The sequence below is a fragment of the Melanostigma gelatinosum genome (assembly GCF_949748355.1).
Source record: "Melanostigma gelatinosum genome assembly, chromosome: 6".
NCBI classification, from domain to species: Eukaryota; Metazoa; Chordata; class Actinopteri; order Perciformes; family Zoarcidae; genus Melanostigma; species Melanostigma gelatinosum.
The window spans coordinates 21,286,354-21,306,136 of NC_136639.1; the positions used below are offsets into that span (position 1 = coordinate 21,286,354).

General features: G+C 41.7%; 2 protein-coding genes across 2 annotated transcripts; one reads left to right on the forward strand and one right to left on the reverse strand.

Moving 5' to 3' along the window:
- Window positions 1-3,457: 3,457 nt before the first annotated feature.
- LOC306779066 (chondroitin sulfate N-acetylgalactosaminyltransferase 1-like) lies at window positions 3,458-9,487 on the reverse strand (the record flags this gene model as incomplete). The annotated part of the gene is made up of 9 exons (XM_079270800.1): window positions 3,458-3,741; window positions 4,551-4,632; window positions 4,737-4,831; window positions 5,374-5,555; window positions 6,894-6,995; window positions 7,275-7,491; window positions 8,592-8,770; window positions 8,902-9,002; window positions 9,125-9,487. The coding sequence occupies 9 exons, from the start codon at window positions 9,485-9,487 to the stop codon at window positions 3,458-3,460; spliced, it is 1,605 nt and encodes a 534-aa protein (XP_079126926.1).
- Window positions 9,488-14,066: 4,579 nt separating this feature from the next.
- LOC306779067 (hydroxylysine kinase-like) lies at window positions 14,067-15,884 on the forward strand (the record flags this gene model as incomplete). Its single annotated transcript, XM_079270801.1, has 3 exons — window positions 14,067-14,252; window positions 14,597-14,777; window positions 14,956-15,884. The coding sequence occupies 3 exons, from the start codon at window positions 14,067-14,069 to the stop codon at window positions 15,396-15,398; spliced, it is 810 nt and encodes a 269-aa protein (XP_079126927.1). The 3' UTR covers window positions 15,399-15,884.
- Between the last annotated feature and the right edge of the window lie 3,899 nt (window positions 15,885-19,783).

The window sequence follows — 19,783 nt, forward strand, 5'->3', positions numbered from 1 at the left end:
CACGAGAGCGACGAGCGCTCCGGGTTAATGCTGCCTTCACGTGACGCTGGGAAAAATAATTACATTTTTTTGGAAACTCTGAGCTGGTTTATTGTGACGTTGGTTTGTTGATTAATCCTCACAATACTAATCAATTAACTGACAACCGAGTGTTTCAACCATATCATGTGTTTCTGTTTAATTCCCTACTTATATGTGTTCGTCAATGGTGGGAGAAGTAGCCTACTTTACTTTTGTAAAAGCAGCAATACCACATTGTAGAAATACGCTGGTACAAGTAAAAGTCCTGTATTAAAAGAATGTACCGGATTAGCATTAAAATATACTTACAGCATCAAAAGTAAAATTATGAATTATTCAGAATGGACCATTTCAAAATAACATTGCCTGTATAGCCTATGTATTATATTGTACTAGCCTATTTTCACAGATAGATTATTGTACGCATGTTAATGTTGCAGCTGCTGAAGGTATTTCATATTTGATTTGTTGATGATATTTTGCATATATATTCTGAATATGCAGAGTAACTGGTAATGCAAGTTGTCAAATTAATGTAGTGAATAATGAAAAAATTGAAATACAAGTACCTCAAAATTGGACGTGGCTACAGTAGCTACTTGATTACATGTAGTTATGCAGGCTACTTTCCACCACTAGTGTTAGCTAAAGTTATCACTGATTACTGTCTACCGGCTGGTCCCCTGTGATCAAAGTTATCCTGAGTAAAGCCCCTATCACCCAACTGAACAACATGGGTTTAAATAGAAAATAATACATTTGTATACAATTGAACGATTGACTTAAGTTTCAACACAATGCTTTTATTTGTGTTATCAAACGCGGGGAAACACGCAATGTCGGAAGGGAGTCCCTCCGAGTCGCCATGTTGAGCGAAAAGTATTTGGTCCGTGTAACAACGCTGTGCTTTGCAAAAGCTGAGAAACAGTAGAAACTAAGTCAAACCAGTTATTGAAGTCAAGCAGTCTTCAGATGCTGTGAAACAGTTTCATTCCAGAGTCTTGATTGGCATCTTATTGGTCTTAATTAGAGTTTTAATTAGCGTTAGCTGCACTTCTCATACCCCGTAAGCTAATGTTAGCTTCTCAGTTCTATTTTGCTTGTTTGTCGTCTGTCAGCAACAAAGTTACTTTTTTCTAGTTTTTTACTGTGGCATGTGAATATCTGTCTCAAGCAAAAATATATTGTATGTGCTTACTGTAAGGTTTGTAGGTTTAATGTGTCAGATATGTTTCATTGCTTACTCAAATATTGGCGAAGCTGAATTACATTTTCATGTTTCGTATAATGCTAAGCATATTTAGTTAGAACCAAAAAAATTGTAATTTGGAATTAGAGAGTAACAAATCATTTTTAATATATATTGTATATATAATAAGTATTTGCATTCATTCAGTGCGTACTTTGATGCTGCTCTAGTATGATGTCGTACAACATAAGAGAAACATTTATGAAATATGAAGGAAACAGAATGGAGACTATAAGCCTGTGTCTAAATGCAGGTCGGGTGTTTTATTGAGGAGGAGATCCCGTGAAGAAGATCCAACCTCTCCAGTAGACGGCGAGCTCCATTCTTTTCAGGACCTGGATCTGCATTGCCATAGAAACAGCTGGATGAACTATCTGCTTTGTGGTAGGATGGTGCCTGTCACCACCTCAAACATACAATATACTGAGAGTGCACTCATCAGACTCTGACAGATCAGACCTCCATCTGATCTGAACTCAAAGTTTACTTTCTGCAATTATCCTTATTTGTTACTTGAAACACTGGAGAAATCCAACATAAGGACAAATACCCTTAATGATTTAACTAAGCTTCTTTAAATGACAATTTTCTTTGGTTTAAAAGGCCCATTTTTATTTGTAAATGTTGCATTTGTTATGCTATTCAAAGACAAACTGTAATTGAAATGTACTTGTGTTGTTCCTTTTTGTCAAGTAAACAGAAAGATGAGTGAGTGCCTGGGAAGTCTTTTCTATCATTGAACAGACACTGTATGGAATTTCCGAGGTGTACCTGAATGCAGCATGGGACAGGGGAAGTGGGAGAGGAGTTTGGGCCTATCGCGTGCCTGTGTTGACGCTCGGCTGATACAGAGTTGCCCCTCCCTGTGTGTCTGCAGAGCCAATAAGCTGACATCAGTACTATTAATAGAAAAGAGTTTACTCTATCATCATCAATGCACCACATTGATAACCGTGTGGGAATTCCCTCAATGTTTCTTTATGGTGTTTAGGTGGTAGCTTCATCAGGTTATAGGCCTGAACACACACGTATACACACAAATGATAGGTATATGTGCAATATGTGAGAAATCATTATTATCAGTGTAACACAAGTTGTCTGCTATAGCGAGACAAAATCTCACAATCGTCTGTTGTGACAAAAGTCTGAATCAGATTTACTTTTGAACAATAAAGACACAAGAGAGATCTGATGCCTTCCGACTGGTGACAGGGCAGAAAAAACAACTGGTGATGGTCAACAAGCTAATGTCATTCTTATTAAAAAATATAATAAAATGAATGCATCACATTTCTCATGTATAAAAATGTTTGTATCTAATAGCTTCATATTTCTATGAGGACTTGTACTATTCTGCTTTTCAAAGTAAATACATGGTTCCGAAATATAGTCTACTTTTAATGTTACAATTACACTACAATTAATGTATATAGAAACTATGAATAAACATTCCTTAATCAATGATCCATGAAGTGTGAACTAATCACATACAGTTAAAGCTACTTAATCATTTGTTGATGGTGAGAAACAGAAATGTATGATACATTCTTCATTCATCCATTCATTTAATCATGAGTCATGCATTAGTTAAGGATTACTTAATTATTTAATTTGCACCCTTATTATAAAGTGTTAACAAAATATAAACACGTGTATCTCGCTCATGAGTTCACTGTAAATATAACAAGAGAGGCATTGTTCTTTTGTCTTTTGCAAGAAAATCCCAATATAATTGAAGTTGATAATGTTGTTGATAATGTTATTATTATTACTGGTTGATATAAACCGGGAAAGTTTTTTGTTTTTTGCTGCTTTCGGGGGATGGGGATGGGGATGGGGGGGGGGGGGGGGGGGCATTACAGCAAAAGTTTGGGAACAACTGCCTTAAGAAAACCACATTAAACCACACAAACTATTTAGAGAAGTGTTTTGCCACATTCCCACTGTGACTTTTCTATGGAAAGAAAACATACAGCACACCAATAGGTCATATAGTTCATTGTTTTATTCACACAAAATATATCAGTGATTATTTTCACAAGTTTATGTGTCCATATGGAGAACAATAATCCCAGTAAATCACCTGTTGTTTGAAGCTGAATAGTTAATGTAAGTAAACATACATTATCGTGAAACTTACAGAACAGTGACTAATAACGTCACCAAAGCCCTACTTTATTGTCCTCATCATGTTCCTCTGTTCTTCTGCTTCTGTGAGCTCAAATGACGCTCAATTTCTCGTTTGAAGAGCAGCTCTCCCAGCTGGCCGTGTGAGGCCTCGCTCATGGCTTTGGTCTGCATACACATCTTGTATTTGTCTGGAGGGAGCTCGTCTGCACAGCTCTTCTCGTGCCACAAGTGGAAAAGGCCGCGAGACGGACAGCGAATCACCATCAGCTTACTGTGAAGGTACTTCCTGTAGAGGTGCACGTCCTCCAACCCCCAACCTTTGATGTTACGGTCAAAACCACCTGCCAGGAAGTAGAGAAGTTTAAACGTGTACACTGAGAATCAGTGCATACAACTATAACGTTTCCAACCGCGAAAATGGCTTCCCAAAATATGGGTAAAGAGGATGTTATGGATGAGGATTGTTTACATTGTACAGTGTGCATTTTACAGTGTTTTGGCTGACTTGGATATTCAGCCGTATTCAGCCAGAGAGAGGCCTCTCAAGGCTGCTGCTGCAGCGATGAGGATTCAGCAGCACATCTTACTTACAGTGAATTAAGGATTTATTTCAACCAAACCAGAGTTGCTGATTGTTGGAACAGTGGAAATAGTTTAGGAAAGAGTTTTATTTTGTTTCTGTCCAGTTTGAATGAAGTGTGTTTTACGATGAGGCAATTAAGTCATTCTTAGTTTGGTGTATAAGAGACACTTGAATTCAGACAGTGTACGGTTGTTGTTTTCTGTTTGGGTGTAACTATTTCTTTCATTGACGTTTTTTGTTGACATAGCAAAATCGCCACTCGCATACAATGCATCCTGGTACATGTCGGCACAGTCGGCACGGCTCCGCAGCAGGAGGAATCAGCTTTCTCAATCTAGCATGTAGGGAATTTATTTCTTACTATAAGCACTGATTTATCAACATAAAATTAGACAAATTGTACTTCTAACTTTAGGTATCCTTGTTCAATGGATAAGTTAAAATCAAAATTGAGTCCTGTACTTTTTTTGCTACACGTATTACAAGTGTCTTGTAATATTTAATTGTATTATGTCTTACGACACATGAAATTTGTGAAATAGGTGAAGACACAAGCGTTTCCATTACCTATGTTGAGGAAATCAGACCTGTACTGGCATGTCATGCCAAACCCAAAGTCTCTCCAGAACCCAGTGTCCTTCCTCATCACCTGAGACAAGAAACAAGTCAGTCTGTTACATCTTGATGACATCCTGACAATTAATTCTAATAAATTCGAGTGAATTCAGCTATTTGTATTTTTTTTCTACTTACCAGTTGTTGTTGAACAGAGGGCAGACGTGTCTGATTACTGTAGATAATAGAGGGGTTGTACTGGCTGAAGAGCACTGGATAGTACACTTTCTTACCTAGAGGGGAAAACAGTTAAAACCATTCACATACATTTGATAGTGTGAATATTATTAAAAAAAAACTATGAACATGTTTCACATTTGAAAACACCCTCAATCTTAAACACATCTTTCTGTTGAAAACCCTTGGCAGCCAGGACGTGATGCATTACTTGCAGCCCCAACGGAGGTTTGACTGGAGTGAGAAGAATAAGAACTGGATCTTTAGTATGAGCAACAATAGCATCCAGGCCTGAACAAAGATCTGATCTCTGATAAATGCAGATACAGATAGGGACAAAATGAAGCCTCTGGCTTATCATTTTCATTATGAGGATAGTGCAACAATCACCGGCAGAAACAGAGTGCAGGCAGCATATGAGGCACCAGGTGTGACATTGAATTTCTACGAGCTGACAACCTGTTCTCACCCCCAGCTCGTCAAATTGAACCTAAATTGTTTTATTCTTGGAGAAACAGACTGTAGTAGGAAATCAGGCTGGATAGCATCACTTGAAGATGTGGCAAAAGTGCTTGAAAGGGAAGCAGTCCTCTCTCACCGGGCTCTGCGTTGAGACGACAGGAAGTTAAGAAGTCAGCGGTGAAGTGGATGTCAACGTCACAGAAGAAGAGCAGGACATGTTGGCTGCGCCTCCATGCCCTGGCGCCCACGTCTAAACCACGCCCACGAGAAAACTCCTCATTCAGCTGGATCAAAGTGAAGCTCCTGAACCGAGTCTCTCTGAAGAAGAAGAGGAAAGCAGAAGTCATGGGATAATCTGTGTTTACATAGACAGTTATCTGATGCATCTGAGTGTTTTTAATTGAAATGTTAAGTGAATAACCATTTTAAAAACAATAATCTCCAGACATAAAGTCTCATCACACTGTTGCAGCATTATATATGTTGTTGTTTTTTTAGACACATCTGTGAGAGTGAATGCCAAAAGAGCAGAGAAGAGACGTTTTTCGACATAGTCGTACAGTAATCGTATTGGCTCCCTTGATATCACGTCATTGAGGCATCAGTGTCATTCCATGATTATCATCTTGCGGGAAGTCGTGTCACATGACTTCAACTCAGGTCATGAATCTGAAATCTGATGACTTTTGATTTGACAAAATCAAAACGAGTAATATCAATGCTGTTCTGACTCGATATCGTCTTGAAGCCCAAGAATGAAAAATAGTTTCAAAAAAAGTATGCAACGAATCAACTCTTCATTTTCCTGACATGAAAATAGACACCGAATCAGTCCGACAGCAGTCGATCAGTGCAGACTAGCAGACAGACAACACGTGATACTTCAGACTGACTCGCTCTGGTCAAACTTGATCATTTTGCCTTGAAAGTAATCAAAAAAGCCTTAATTATTTACTGTACTCCTGTACTGTTACACAATTGAAATGGTATATAGTTTGGTGAAGGACACATAATGACTTAAAGTTAACGATTTGGTCTTAAATAACTTTCAAAACAGTGACTTTGTCCCATCTCTGGATCCTGGACAGGCTCCTGGACAGGCTCTATTTAAGAGGTCAATATGTGACCCTGAAATGAATACCAAGAGAAATACATAAGAAGAAAGGAAAGTCACCCAGGACCACAAATAATTCTTTACCAGGTAGAAACTGAAATGAAAGCACCTCATCTATTGTGTCATCGAGACACAAAACCTGGCTCGCCTTTTTTTTATTACATGAAAAAAAGAGATGCACAGAATATATTTGGATCTTTTATAGACGAGACGAGAAAATACATGCTGTGTTTACATGCAATTGTCAAGCAAGTTTTAAGCAAAATGCAAATGAGGCTTATTTCCATCAACTGGTTCGTAGTGAATAAACTCGGCTACTGCATAGTTTGATTTGACGTTGGTGCTATGTTCTTTTTTTCGGCAAAGGCAGAAACCACCTCAAGCGAGCTTAGAGACTATTTTTGCATTTGAGGAAGTTTTATCAAATTTTTCCGTTTCCATTCAACTTTTCGCATCAAACTGCACATAGAAATATGTGAATAGGAACATGACTAATGTGACATGAGCGGATGATTAAACATCACTACAAATCACTACATTACCTGGTGGTCTGGTCCAGCATGGCTTTCACCTGATCGATCTGATCTCCACCAAAGTAGACAACAGTCAGATGAACCCTGCCGTCCTGCTGGATGCACACTTCTCTGATCCCAAAACACAAATATACATGTGTTAGGCCCACTTCTATACCACTTCATCCAGAGACAAATTACTCTTTTTATTAGATAAGGACAACAATTAGACTCACACATTTATAGTCTATAAACACCTAATTTTATTTGAAGTGGAGAGGAGCCTTATTGACTTTCAACCAAGCTCTGGTAAGACAGGGATTCACTCAGCACTGGCAACGTGAGATCAATAAGGCCCTGATACAATCGCAGTGTGTGTGCCAGCTTGTTATCCCACTTTCCAAATGATACCTGAAGTTGTTGATGAACTGCCTGAATGTGTCCGGCCTCTTGGAAAGAGGTACGATGATGTTGATGAGCATGCTGCGGGTATCCACGCTCTCGCTCTTCACCTTCATCACGGGGCCAAACGGCCTGAAGAGCACGAGCTGCGTGAAGCCCCGCGGGCCGTCGCCTTTAAACGTCAGCTCGTAGACGGTTCCTCTGTCCCGCACTGTACGGGTCATCCCTGTGACAGAGACGGACTGCACTTTATTTCATCCGTCTCATATTTATTTCTACAATTGTGTCAAAAATAACTGATATACGACAGCAATGACACCGTTTTTAATAGGTGAATTTCCAATTATTTAATCCCAATTATTAACGTTGAGCCTATTAGTCTGTAACCAGCAGGTTAGTTTAATAATATGCAAAAATGTTAATTTTGTCAATAATTCAACATGTGCAATACATTTCCTTATTTTTTAGTACTAAGTAGTCATTAATGGTTTAAAAAAGTTGAAAAGTTCTTCCTGCTTATTAACTCAACACAACAAACTAAAATAACTTACTTTCCTTATAATTATTACCAAATGTCACAGTCCGTCACAGAGTATTTCCGAGGTGTTTGTCAGGAAATTATTGAAAATAAAGCGTTCCCAGTGTTTTAAAGTGCTTTGTGATTGCAGTGGGTTTAATGGCAACAGCACAGATGTAATGATGAGCTATTACATAAAAAATGACTCTTCATTTGAATACCTTCTGTCTAAAATAAAACATCAACTTTTAGAAGAGACTTTCAACTCCAAATAGAAAATGCTTGCCATTAAAGTTCTTCTTGAGTAAAAATGAGGACTTTACTATTTACAAAACACATACAGTATGTTTACGAGGATATTCATTTCATATTTTCCACACATATGCAAAGCATCTCGTTGTGCAACCCTGCGTTGTAGAATGACCAAATACCATGTATCCATGTACAGGAAAGAATGTCCTGGATTTGAACCTTGACCTTTGCATGTTTTACCCTTTTTTCCCATTGTGGTTTCCTCTGGATGCTCTTGTTTCCTATCCTGGTTCTAGGCCTCTGAATCACTCACTGACTGATTCAAGTAGGTGTTAGTGTTGTGCTCATTGACGGCTGTATCGCTGGTTGTAAAAACAACCAGCCAATCAGAGCCAGAAAAATATCATGAGAAGCGTGCGTTGATGAGATCGATGAAGCTGTGATTGTGTTTTTTGTAAGTCGATCTATAGAAACAGAAACTCTTGAATCTTAAATCTCATGAATCAACATCAAAAACTTTGACGAAGAGGTAATGAAAGAACGGAGATCTCGCTCACCCTCTATGAAGTCGGACGGGGAGTAAGCGCGCTTCCGTCTGGTGTTGTCTGTGTGTTGCTGAGGTCCGTTCAGGGCGTGCAGAGCTGTTTCCACTGTGCTTATCAGCTCGTCTCTGTGGTCTCTCCTCACAGGCCTCTCCTCCGGGTGCCTCGTCAGCCCCGTCTCCAGCTGGTACACTCTGAGTGACAGGACAACAAATTTAACACACTTCATGAAGAGGCATGAGGTAGGACCTGACATCAGAAGTACCCTTGGAGGCTTTGATCGCTCTACTGTTGTCCTTACCGATGGACGGCGGTTCCCACTCACCTCCGCAGGGTGAAAGTTTCAAAAGGTATCACTGCGTATTCGCTGGGCAGCTGTACACCTGAGATCACCTCCGCCTGGTTCAGCTGGGAGCGCAAGAAATCCTGGAGGGAATTGTGTGACATTTACTACTACATCTGCAACGTCACACATCATTTATCTCATCAGTCCACGGTACGCCTCCATCTATTTTGCATCGCCGCCATCCTGTGTCCTGTTTTCCTACCTTCAGGTCAGTCTGTGTCGGGGTTTTGTGCAGACTCTCCAGACCCTGAGGCAGAATCCCTCTTGTTTTAGCTTTTTCCAGGGACTCTTGAAGCTGCTGCGTCCTCTCCTGGAGAGCCTCCTTCAGCTGGGCTATCTGCTTCGTTAGGCTGTTGATGTAATGTCTGTGAGAGTCCTCCCTCTCCTGCAACAGGGCCATGTATCCCTCCTTACTGGTGGCCCCTCCAGACCACAGCAGAGACTGCTGGCTGCCGCGTGACGTCGGCTTACAGGCGAGGAGGTAGAAGAGGGACAGACAGCAGCAGAGGCCCAGCACAATGAGGCCGACCCGGGCCAACAGGGCCAAAAGCCACCGCTTCAACATGGTGGATTGTCTTTTTAAAAAAAACTGAAACTCTTGAGGTTCATAGAATCATGACTGCTCCTTTGGTGACGTGGAGATGCATCCACAAAAAGATGAGCAACCCATAATTCCGAAACCATAGATTAATAAATGTGGCTTTTATAGAAGATATCCTACTGTTTTCTCATGTTGTCTGCATCTGTCACATCCTCAGGCAGCATCTTCACAGGTGTTGTGTTGCATGTACAGATCATCACCAGAGCGCCAAAACTCCCTGTTACGACAATGTACATTTTATAGCAGTGGTTGCCAAACTTTTAGGCTTCTGGCCCTTAAAATTAATTTTAAAAGTCCAGTCGTAGTGAATATTTACAGGTCATGGACACAAACTGTGAGCAGTTCAACCAATAAAGAATTTTACTTTCTCTGATTGTTTCACTTTCAGGATTTTTAGTAGTTTGACAGTTCAGAGTGTCCAGTATTTCACAAGGAAACAAGACTTAAGCATCTACAGACATGCCAGCAGCCCTGTGAGGCTGCACTCAGCCACAGCGGTGCTTTGCGCTGAATGCTAACAGAGGATCACCAAAGTTGTTGTGGTTCATCCTGTGGGGAACATGAATGTTTGTAGGCTACATCATTTCATGGCAGTCCATCCAACTGTTGAGACTTTAAAGAAAGTAAGAAACAGATGTAGGAGAGGCTTTGACAAGAAATTCTTCCTGCATCAAAGAAATCAAATGACAACCGGAGAAAGTAAACCAACCAACCTGGTCAGTCTCGTCCTGATGTGTCTCAATGGTTTGTGAGCAGCTTATTTCATTTCACCCTCTTCTTGCTGCTGTTGGACTGCTGGTCAGGTTTAGGTTGGCGACTATAAAATGCACAGAGAGAGAAATAACCTGACCTTACATTCACTCTGCAGTGCCACGACGCTGAAGGTGGGAAGTGACAGAAACAAGCATTTCTCTGTGTGTCTTTCCACCCTGTGCGTGTGTGTGTGTGTGTGTGTGTGTGTGTGTGTGTGTGTGTGTGTGTGTGTGTGTGTGTGTGTGTGTGTGTGAGTGTGTGTGTGTGTGTGTGTGTGTGTGTGTGTGTGTGTGTGTGTGTGTGTATGTGTGTGTGTGAGTGTGTGTGTTGCCATCATCAGTTTATTCAAAGCACAGATGGCTCTTTATTGCTCAGGTAGAGGCTGATCTCATGAAAGACTTGCTTATGTTTCTAGGTCCACCCAAGCTGTGTGTGTGTGTGTCTGTGTTTATGAGAAAGAGAGAGAGTGTGTGTTGATGCATGTAACCCTAATCCTTTAGTTTAAGGCAGGGATTCCCAAAGTGGGGTGCGCGCACCCCTGGGGGTGCGCGAGCTGCCTCTAGGGGGTGCGCGAGAGGAAAAGTGTAATGGCGGTCTGATGGTGTAATAATATTAAATATTAAAAAAAAAATGTAATTTTAATTTTAAAACTGTCAGGTGGGACATCTGAAGCTATCAGTCGTAAAAGAGGAGAGGGACAGAGAGAGAGAGAGGAATCGGAGGCGAGGGGAACGGAGAGGTGCAGTTGGGGAGAGACCGGGAGAAGAAGTCGAACGGGAGTCAGAGGAAGATGAGACGGAGGAAGGAGGAAGGGATAGCACAGACAAATCGGGAGCACATCGGCCCATCGCGGAGTCAAGGTGAAAAAAGAGGAAACGAGAGTGAGCATCAGACTGGGAAAAAAGAGGAAATATGATGAAAAGTATCTGTGTCTGGGCTTCACTTGGATTGGCAACGCAGATTCCCCAAAGCCACAGTGCGTGGTGTGCAGTGAGGTTCTGGCTAACAGTCTGAAGCTCTTATTTACGTCGCCACCTGAACACCAAGCATGCCAGTGCAAGTCAAAAGCCCCTTACATAGTTTATATCCAAATTGGAGGAGTTACAAAACAGCCAAAACAACTGGAGTCTCATTCATGTGTTGGGTCTATAAATGACGCACTACGGGCTTCATATCTGGTTACAGAATAGCGAGAAAGGGGCTACCGCACACAATCGCCGAAGACGTGAGCTTGCCAGCTGCCAGAGAGATGGTGGAATGTATGATTGGGGAGAAAGAAGCAAAAAAGTTGGACATGATCCCGGTGTCCAACAACACTGTGTCGCGCCGCATCGATGCTTTGTCCGAAGACATCCTGGCTGCATTAGTCGCTCATTAATTGTAAATGAAATGTGATCATCTGCCTCTGAGCCTGTGCGTGTGTCCTCGCATCCTGATTGCTCTTTAAAAGTGACGCCTTGTGTCACTGAAAGTTATTGAAACTTTGTTGCAGTGTTTCAGGGCGTTTTCACACCTTCAGTTTGTTTGCTTTGTTCTGATTCAGGGATTAATATGATACAATGTTGCAGTTGCTCCTTTGTTCGGTTTGTGTTCACACTGCAACATTTAACAGCGGACTAAATCTTGTAAACAAATGCCACGCGCGAGCAAACTGTTCTCTCATTGGTCCGATTCTTATGCGGCTATGAAGGCTTAAAAGGCTCTGTTGCTTCTTTTTTTTTTTTTTTTTTTAAGGGGGGGGGGGGGGTGCGCGAACCCGGTCGGGATGTAGAAGGGGGTGCGCGGCCTAAAAAGTTTGGGAACCGCTGGTTTAAGGCATTAAGTCAGGTCATTTGTAATAAAAAAGTTCATCCTAATTTGGACCCCGAACGCCAATGAAATCCTTTTGAGAACTGTTTTTCGGTTTCGATAATATTAAAAGATTAAACAATCCCTTATTAGTCTCCACCATGTGTCAGTGGGGAGATTAGTTCTCTGCATTAGACCCATCCCTAGCATATAGGGAGCAGTGGGCTGCCCATGACAGGCGCCCAGGGATATATATGGTTGTGATCTTCCATATCTTGTTGGTTATTTTAAATCATTTCATCTATTTAAAATGACTGCAAAGCTTTCATCGTGCCTTCATCTCGGTCGGACACCTTATAGGCAGTAAATCACATGTGGGTCATCAGATTAATAATGACACAGATCACAGACGGAAACATGCAATCATCATCATCCACCGACGCACACTTAACACTCTACAGAAGAAAGATTTTATTATAATCACCAACTGCTGTGGGCAATGTTCCCTCTAAGCTGCGCGCTTGAGCAATCGCGCACTGCTCGCACATTCTCAGCGCACAAGAAAATCTATGCAGCGCATAAAATAAAATTCAACATAAACGTATTAATTAATATCTAATATTAGTCCTAATCTTATCTAATCAATTAAACCAATAATAATAATAATAATAATTTTGTTTTCTGTACTATTTTGCAACGTAACTCAGTGAGTGACAGGTGTCCAGCCAATGATACGATTCGGTTCACTTACGCTACGCAGCCAATCATAGCATTGACACTATTGCCCTGCCCATTCGCGCCGTGCAGGTTAGCTAGCTAACAACAGTGCGGCGGAGTTACGAGACGCAAATGCCCCTTATCATGGCGAAACGAACGGGCAGCGACATAAAGTCAAAGCAAGAAGCAGACGAAGCCATCAACCTGGACAAAGTGTACAACCATTGGAGAAGTGAGAAGGACAGACGTGAAAAATAAGGTAAAATTTAAGTCAGATTTGTGCATATTCTAGTGACATTTATTAAGATTTTTTACTTATGGATATTAATCATTAAATTATGTTACTACTAGATCATTTATGGGTAGTAGAAATGATAATAAAAAACTGAGTAATTACATATTTTACAGACAGAGTTACAGGAATTTACACTGTATCACAAGCTACAGCACACGTCATTGTGCAAAATGTGAATGTTTTAATGTGAACAAAATGTTATGTCTGAAAGGTGTATATGTATCATTTCTTCCAGAACAGGACCCTCACACAGGCCACAACAGGACCTCACACAGGCCAAAGCAGGACTCTTCCCATGGCCAAGCAGGACTCTCACATAAAACATACTACACATCTCATGAACAAGATTTTTGTCTTTTTCCTTTAAAGTTTGTCAAATCACTTATATTAAAAGTAAACTAGTGAAAATTGCTGCTGTAATTTGATTATTTTAATAAGCCATGTAACTTGCTATGATCCAAGGTTTTGAACAGGTGTGATACTGGTGTGTGGCCACAGCGTGCACATCTGATGTTGCTCACAGTGGTCCTCAGTGTGCTCAGGGAGCTTGTGTGTATGCCCAGACACATGAAAAATTAGAGGGAACATTGGTCACTGGGGAGACCTCCTCCTTCTTCCTTCTAAAATCAATGACCAATTCTTTGGTCTTTCCAATATTTAGTTTTAAAAAGTTTTCATCACACCAGCTGACAAATGATTCAACCTCCCGTTTGTAGGCCAGGTCATTGCCTCAGGTAAGTAGACCAACCAGAGCAGTGTCATCTGAAAACTTCTGGATGTTACAGGACACATGGCTCTGCCTGTAGTCAGATGGATAGAGTGAGAATAAAAAGGGGGATAAAACTGTTCCCTGTGGTGCTCCAGTTTTAGTGAAGATGGTGTCAGACAGTTTGTTATCAAGCCTGACAAACTGCAAAGGATCTTGGAAGACTGAGACCTGTGTCCTCAGGTGACACAGGACAACCCTTTCAAAACATTTCATTATGTGCGATGGGAATGATCGTAACACTGATCCTGTCTTTACCTTTGGCAGATTGTGGCTATGGCTGTCAGAAGTACCTGGTGAGGCTTCTGACTTATTTGCCTGGAACCACTATTTCCAAGGTTCCTTTAACACCACAGTTACTTCATGAAACTGGCAAGATGGCAGCCAGAATGGACCAAATCCTACAAAAGGTATAATGGTAACATACCTGTGAAACTCTTACATCATTTATTTAGTTTTTTAATACCATCAATTATTATGACAGCAATGTGCTGCACTATATGAAAGTTTATTGTCTCAAGACAAAACTTCAAGATTATTTTCTAAAACTGTCTTAAGTGACAACATCTGCCACGACTGGCTATGTTTTGAATTGGAGTTATTTTGTCATGAATTTAACGACCACATGCTACTTCATTGTTGCCCATGTTTGTGTTATTTTGGAATATAATTCAGATAATCTATATAATAAGGCACCAGCCCCTCACTGCTCATTAAGCATGACGCTTCTCTGTATTATTATTGTTTTTTCCAGATGGAGCACCCTCATCTTGGCGTGCTGCAGAGAGAGAAGTTCATATGGAGTCTGTCCAATGTTCCCCTCCTGGAAGCATACATCAATCTATTAGAGGGAGATCCTCTTGAAGAGGTTGTGAAGTCGGTCATTCATCAGTACAAGACCTCTGTGATCCCTAAACGCTCAAAGTTCCGCAGGTGTGAGTATGATAGTTCCTTTCAACATTTGAATAAGGGAGCTGGTGAACACTCTTCTGCTCACTTCCTTTGACACAGCTCATTAGCACCTTGTATACTGTCAGAAAGGTTTGGATGTCACTGAATGAGTGATAACATTTTGGTTCCCATTAACAACATTGTATCTCTTCTTTTTCTAAGGCATTAACCATGGTGACTTCAATGACCTCAATGTGCTTGTACAACCTGACGAGAGTGACGGCCACAGGATTTCTGGCATCCTCGACTTCGGGGACATGAACAGCGGCTACTACATCCATGAGCTAGCCATCGTCATCATGTACATGATGACGGAGCACCCTCAACCTATAGAGGTGGGTGGACCTGTCCTCGCTGGCTGGGAAAGTCTCCTTCCCCTCAATGAGGCAGAGAAAGACTGTCTCTACGTGCTAGTGCTGTCCCGCTTGTGCCAGTCATTGGTTTTAGCTCGTCACGCCGTGACTTTGCATCCGGAAAATGCAGAGTATCTGATGATTACATCCAGGAGGGGCGTCCACATTCTCCGTCAACTCTGGGAGCTCGGGAAGGAGCAGGTGGAGAAGGCATGGTTTCAGAGTGCAGCTCAATTCAGGGACAAATTGTGAGAAATGTGTGAGGAAAGCCATTGAAAAATGTTCAAAGCACTGTTGCGGTAGCCACCAAAAATGTCAGAGACACGCCACACCCAAAACCTATCTCTCTATTCCAGGGTATCCAATTCAAATTCAGTGATTAGTTGTCTGCCATATATGGGCAGGAGGTTAAAGAAGCGCTAAGTAAAAATATATAAATAGGAGGAGATGAAGAAAATCGGGGCTCTTTTTGCTTGGTCTGGCTGTCTGACTCTTTTTGAGGTCTTACAGGGGATTTTAACTTTTGACGTCTTTTCTTTTACATTATCCACTTTTGTAACCTTTTATCTTCTTATGATTGCAAAAAACAAATAAAAGTAGTTTGTTTTTGTACATTCCAACAACAAGTCCAGTCTTGCTCATCTCTGACGGTGCCTCCGTAGTCTCCGAAAGGTAAGAGAGCTCTTCCCCTGGGATAGGCTGTCACGGTCTTGGTTTAGTTTGTTTTCATCGATTCAGACTCGGTATGTCAGTTTCTATTTGACATTCAAAATGTAACTTGATATATTAATGACACTTTCCACAGTTGTGTATAGTCTGCGCAGTTCATGGCAACCTTTTTAGTTTAATCTGCTTGGTTCCTTCCCATGAAGTGCAGGTGGAAAAAACATTCCCAGTGGTGCTGTAGTTATTTTTGAATGAGGCTTAATTTTGGCTGAAACCAAGTTTTATTATTTAGATTCAATGATTGATTATTTAAGATATCAGAAAATAAGGGACGAATCATCACACTTTCCCAGAATCCAAGACGGCATATTTTATTAGCAAATACTCACTTTGGAGAAGATGGATTTTACGAATTATTATTATTATTATACTATAAATGACTTTAAAGTCATGATAACCTACATTTTTTTAAATGTATTTGTGTTGAGGGAGAATGTTAATTTCACAATCACTAAAAATCAATAATAAAAAAAAATCACATAATGGCAAAAAATATTTAATTTGATTTCTAAAGAGGCATGCAGCATGCCGTAATACTGTACACCCTGTTGTGGAATATTTCCTTCAAAAGTTCAGGAGTGAAATTGGTTTTATCCAAAGTGTTTAACATAAAAACAGAGTCTTGATGAATGATCAAAGTTTCAAAAAGTAAATTTAATGTTTGCAAACAGAGAACACAAAACACAACCACGTATTGCAGTGAACTGTGAATATGCTCTAGAGACGCAGAATAAAAAAAAAAAAAGTACTTTTACCGGCCGGCAGGCCGGCACAGAGGAGACAGATAACACACCGGAGACTAAGGCAGAAATGTTTAGTAGCAGAAGCAGAAGCAGTTGATTGCAGAAAGAACACGTCGGTTGTTTGTCCCGACTAAGATAAAAAGTGACCTTTGTACTAAAACAAATAGGTCAATGTGTTCAGACATCCAGACAAATGAACTTTCTAACAGCAACATATCTCACAGAAAATATGATGAGGACATGTTAAAACATTTTTATCATTACAATCCACTCTTTTGGTTACAACATAACCACAATTAAACATAGTAAAAATGTAAAAAGACGAACTAGAGAGCAAAGGGTAGACTGCCTTTGTCTCAACAGACCCCAGAGGATTATTCTGCATCTGTCTTGAGAGGTCTGTTCCTAGCTAGATCATGAAAGCAACATAAGACAAATCAAACCGAAAAACATGAGTCAAATGCACAGTTGATATTGCAAAAATCTGTTTTTGTGAGACAAAGTCTCTGATATATGAGCAACACGTTGAGATGTTGGCAAGAGGGTTGTTCTCCTCTTCGTTTCCCTCAAGGCCTGGAAGATGAGTTGTAGACAGTTAGCACAGATCACGACGTGTCTGTCGGCCACTGCCCGTTGTGATCCCGTCCGTCAATCACTGCTTGTCCTCCTGCGATGGCACCGTTGGTTCTTTCGGTGGTGCCGGTTGGCTGACACTTGATGCAGGTGTTTGCTCACCTGAAGCTTCTCCTCTTCTGGAACCTTTTTGCAATGTGACGCGTGGACCCAAGTTGCTCTCTCAGCTACCTTTACTGCCGTGTGGGTGATGAGGAGGATCTGGAACGGGCCCAGCCAGCGCTGTGCTCTCCAGTTCTTTCGTCTGAAATCTTTCACCACTACGAAGTCACCGGGTTTCAGCTTGTGGAGCGGTCCCTCCCCTGGCCTCGGGAGGGCAGCTGCCAGCTGTTGTCTTATGTTAGATAGAGCAGAGGACAGTTGTGCACAATATGTTAACATTTCATGTTTGCATAAGGCGGTTTATGGGAGCGGTGCCGTGGGTGCTTCCGTGCCTACATGAGGAGGAAAACCAAACAATATCTCAAAAGGACTCAGATTGCTGCGTGTTCGTTTCCTCATACGCATGTACATCAGCACTAGAGGCCGGGCTTTTGTCCATGGTAACCCAGTGTCAGCACAACATTTTGCTAACTTTGTTTTGAGGGTACCGTTCTCTCGTTCAACAGCGCCACCACTGGCAGGATGGTAAGCACAGTGTGTTCTTAAGTCGATACCCAAATAGGCGCTTAGTTCTGTAATGGCCTGGTTTACAAAATGAGAACTGTTGTCACTTGATATTTTGGTAGGAATGCCCCAACGAGGAATGATTTCAGAAATCAATGCCGTTGCCACTGTTGCAGCGATCTGTTTGCTTGATGGAAAAACTTCAACCCACTTTGACCACATGTCCACCATCATCAGACAGTGTTTCTTACCTTCAGATGGAGAGAGCTCAACAAAGTCCATCATAATGTGTTCAAAAGGCCGTGTTGGAGGCGGATGTGCAGCTTGGCTGGACACCGCTACAGGCCTGCCTACAATGTGAGTAGAACAGGTTACACATGCAGAACAAAATTTTTGTGCATATGAGGTGAACCCCTTTGTGAACCACGTTTCATTTAATGCGCTCAACATTCCTCCTTTTGACACGTGGTCTAACCCATGTGTCAAGTTAGCATAATGATTGAAATAGTGCTTAGGCAGACATGGCTTAGCATCAGGTCCCACCCAAAGTCCATCTGTGTAAGTACAACCTGAACCAGACCACAGCCGTCGCTCTTCCGGAGTGGAGAGAGTTTGCATTGCTGTAGGAGAAGAAGGAACTGGCACGCATGAAAACGCGAGAGCAGAGGAAGTGGGGACAGGACGTCGAGCAGCAGCTTTGGCAGCCGCGTCTGCGCGTGCATTTCCTGTTGAAATATCATTAGTCTGATTAGTGTGTGCTGCACACTTACATACTGCAATGGCTGTAGGCAAAAGAATGGCCTCTAACAGCTCAGCAATGACAGTGTGATGAAGGACAGGCTTACCGTCAGACTTCAGGAATTTGCGATGTTTCCACAAAGCGCCAAAATCGTGCACGACGCCGAAGGCGTAACGAGAGTCAGTGTGGATAGTAACGGTCTTACCTTTAGCAAGTTTACATGCTTTAGTGAGTGCAATGAGCTCAGCTGCCTGGGCTGAGAGGTGATATGGTAGGGAACCTGAACACAGCACATCAGAGTCAGAAACAACAGCAAACCCCATAAGATTAGTACCAGTCTGAGGATCGTGAGAGGCTGATCCGTCTACATACATTACCATCACGCTGTTGTGCAGCGGAGTGTCCAACAGGTCAGGACGAGGAGTGCACTGAGCTTGGAGCTCGGCCAAACAGTTGTGCTCCTCACCATCCCCAGGAATAGGAAGTAACGATGCAGGGTTAAGATTAGTACAGTCAAAGAGACTGAGTGAGGTACGAGCAGTGTTAGCGGCGAGTAACCGACAATGTCACGTGATGCAGCGAGCGCTCTTTCGCACGCGGCCACAGCACGCAAACATTGTGGCAGGCCAGCAGCGACTGGATCGAGTTTTGCGGAGAAATACGCAACTGGTCTGAGTTTGTCGCCATGAGATTGTAGCAACACGGAAGTCATGCAGCTCTGTCTTTCATCTACTGTTTGAGTGAACGGCTTATGCGGATCTGGCAACCCTAGAGTAGGAGGAGTTTGCAAAGCACATTTCATTTGTGTGAAAGTGTCATGGCCTTCTTTTGTCCAAATTATTTTGTCATGTGCTGTGAGATTCTTACCGTGGATCAAAGATGACAATGGCTGTTCCATTTGTGAGTAGTTAGGTATGAAAGACCGACAGTATGAACACAGTCCTAGAAAGGACATCATCTGTTTTTTAGTGTTGGGTTGAGGCAACGAAACAATTGAAGCGATTCTTTTGGGGGAGAGAGTCTTACCTTCTCCTGAAATGTCATGGCCAAGAAAATGAACGTTTCGTGTTACAAACTGTAACTTTGAGAGACTGGCCTTGTGGCCTTCCTGTGCTCGGTGTTGTAGCAGCTTTAATGTATCTTTCTGACACTGTGCCTGAGTAGGAGCTGCGATAAGGCAGTCGTCGACA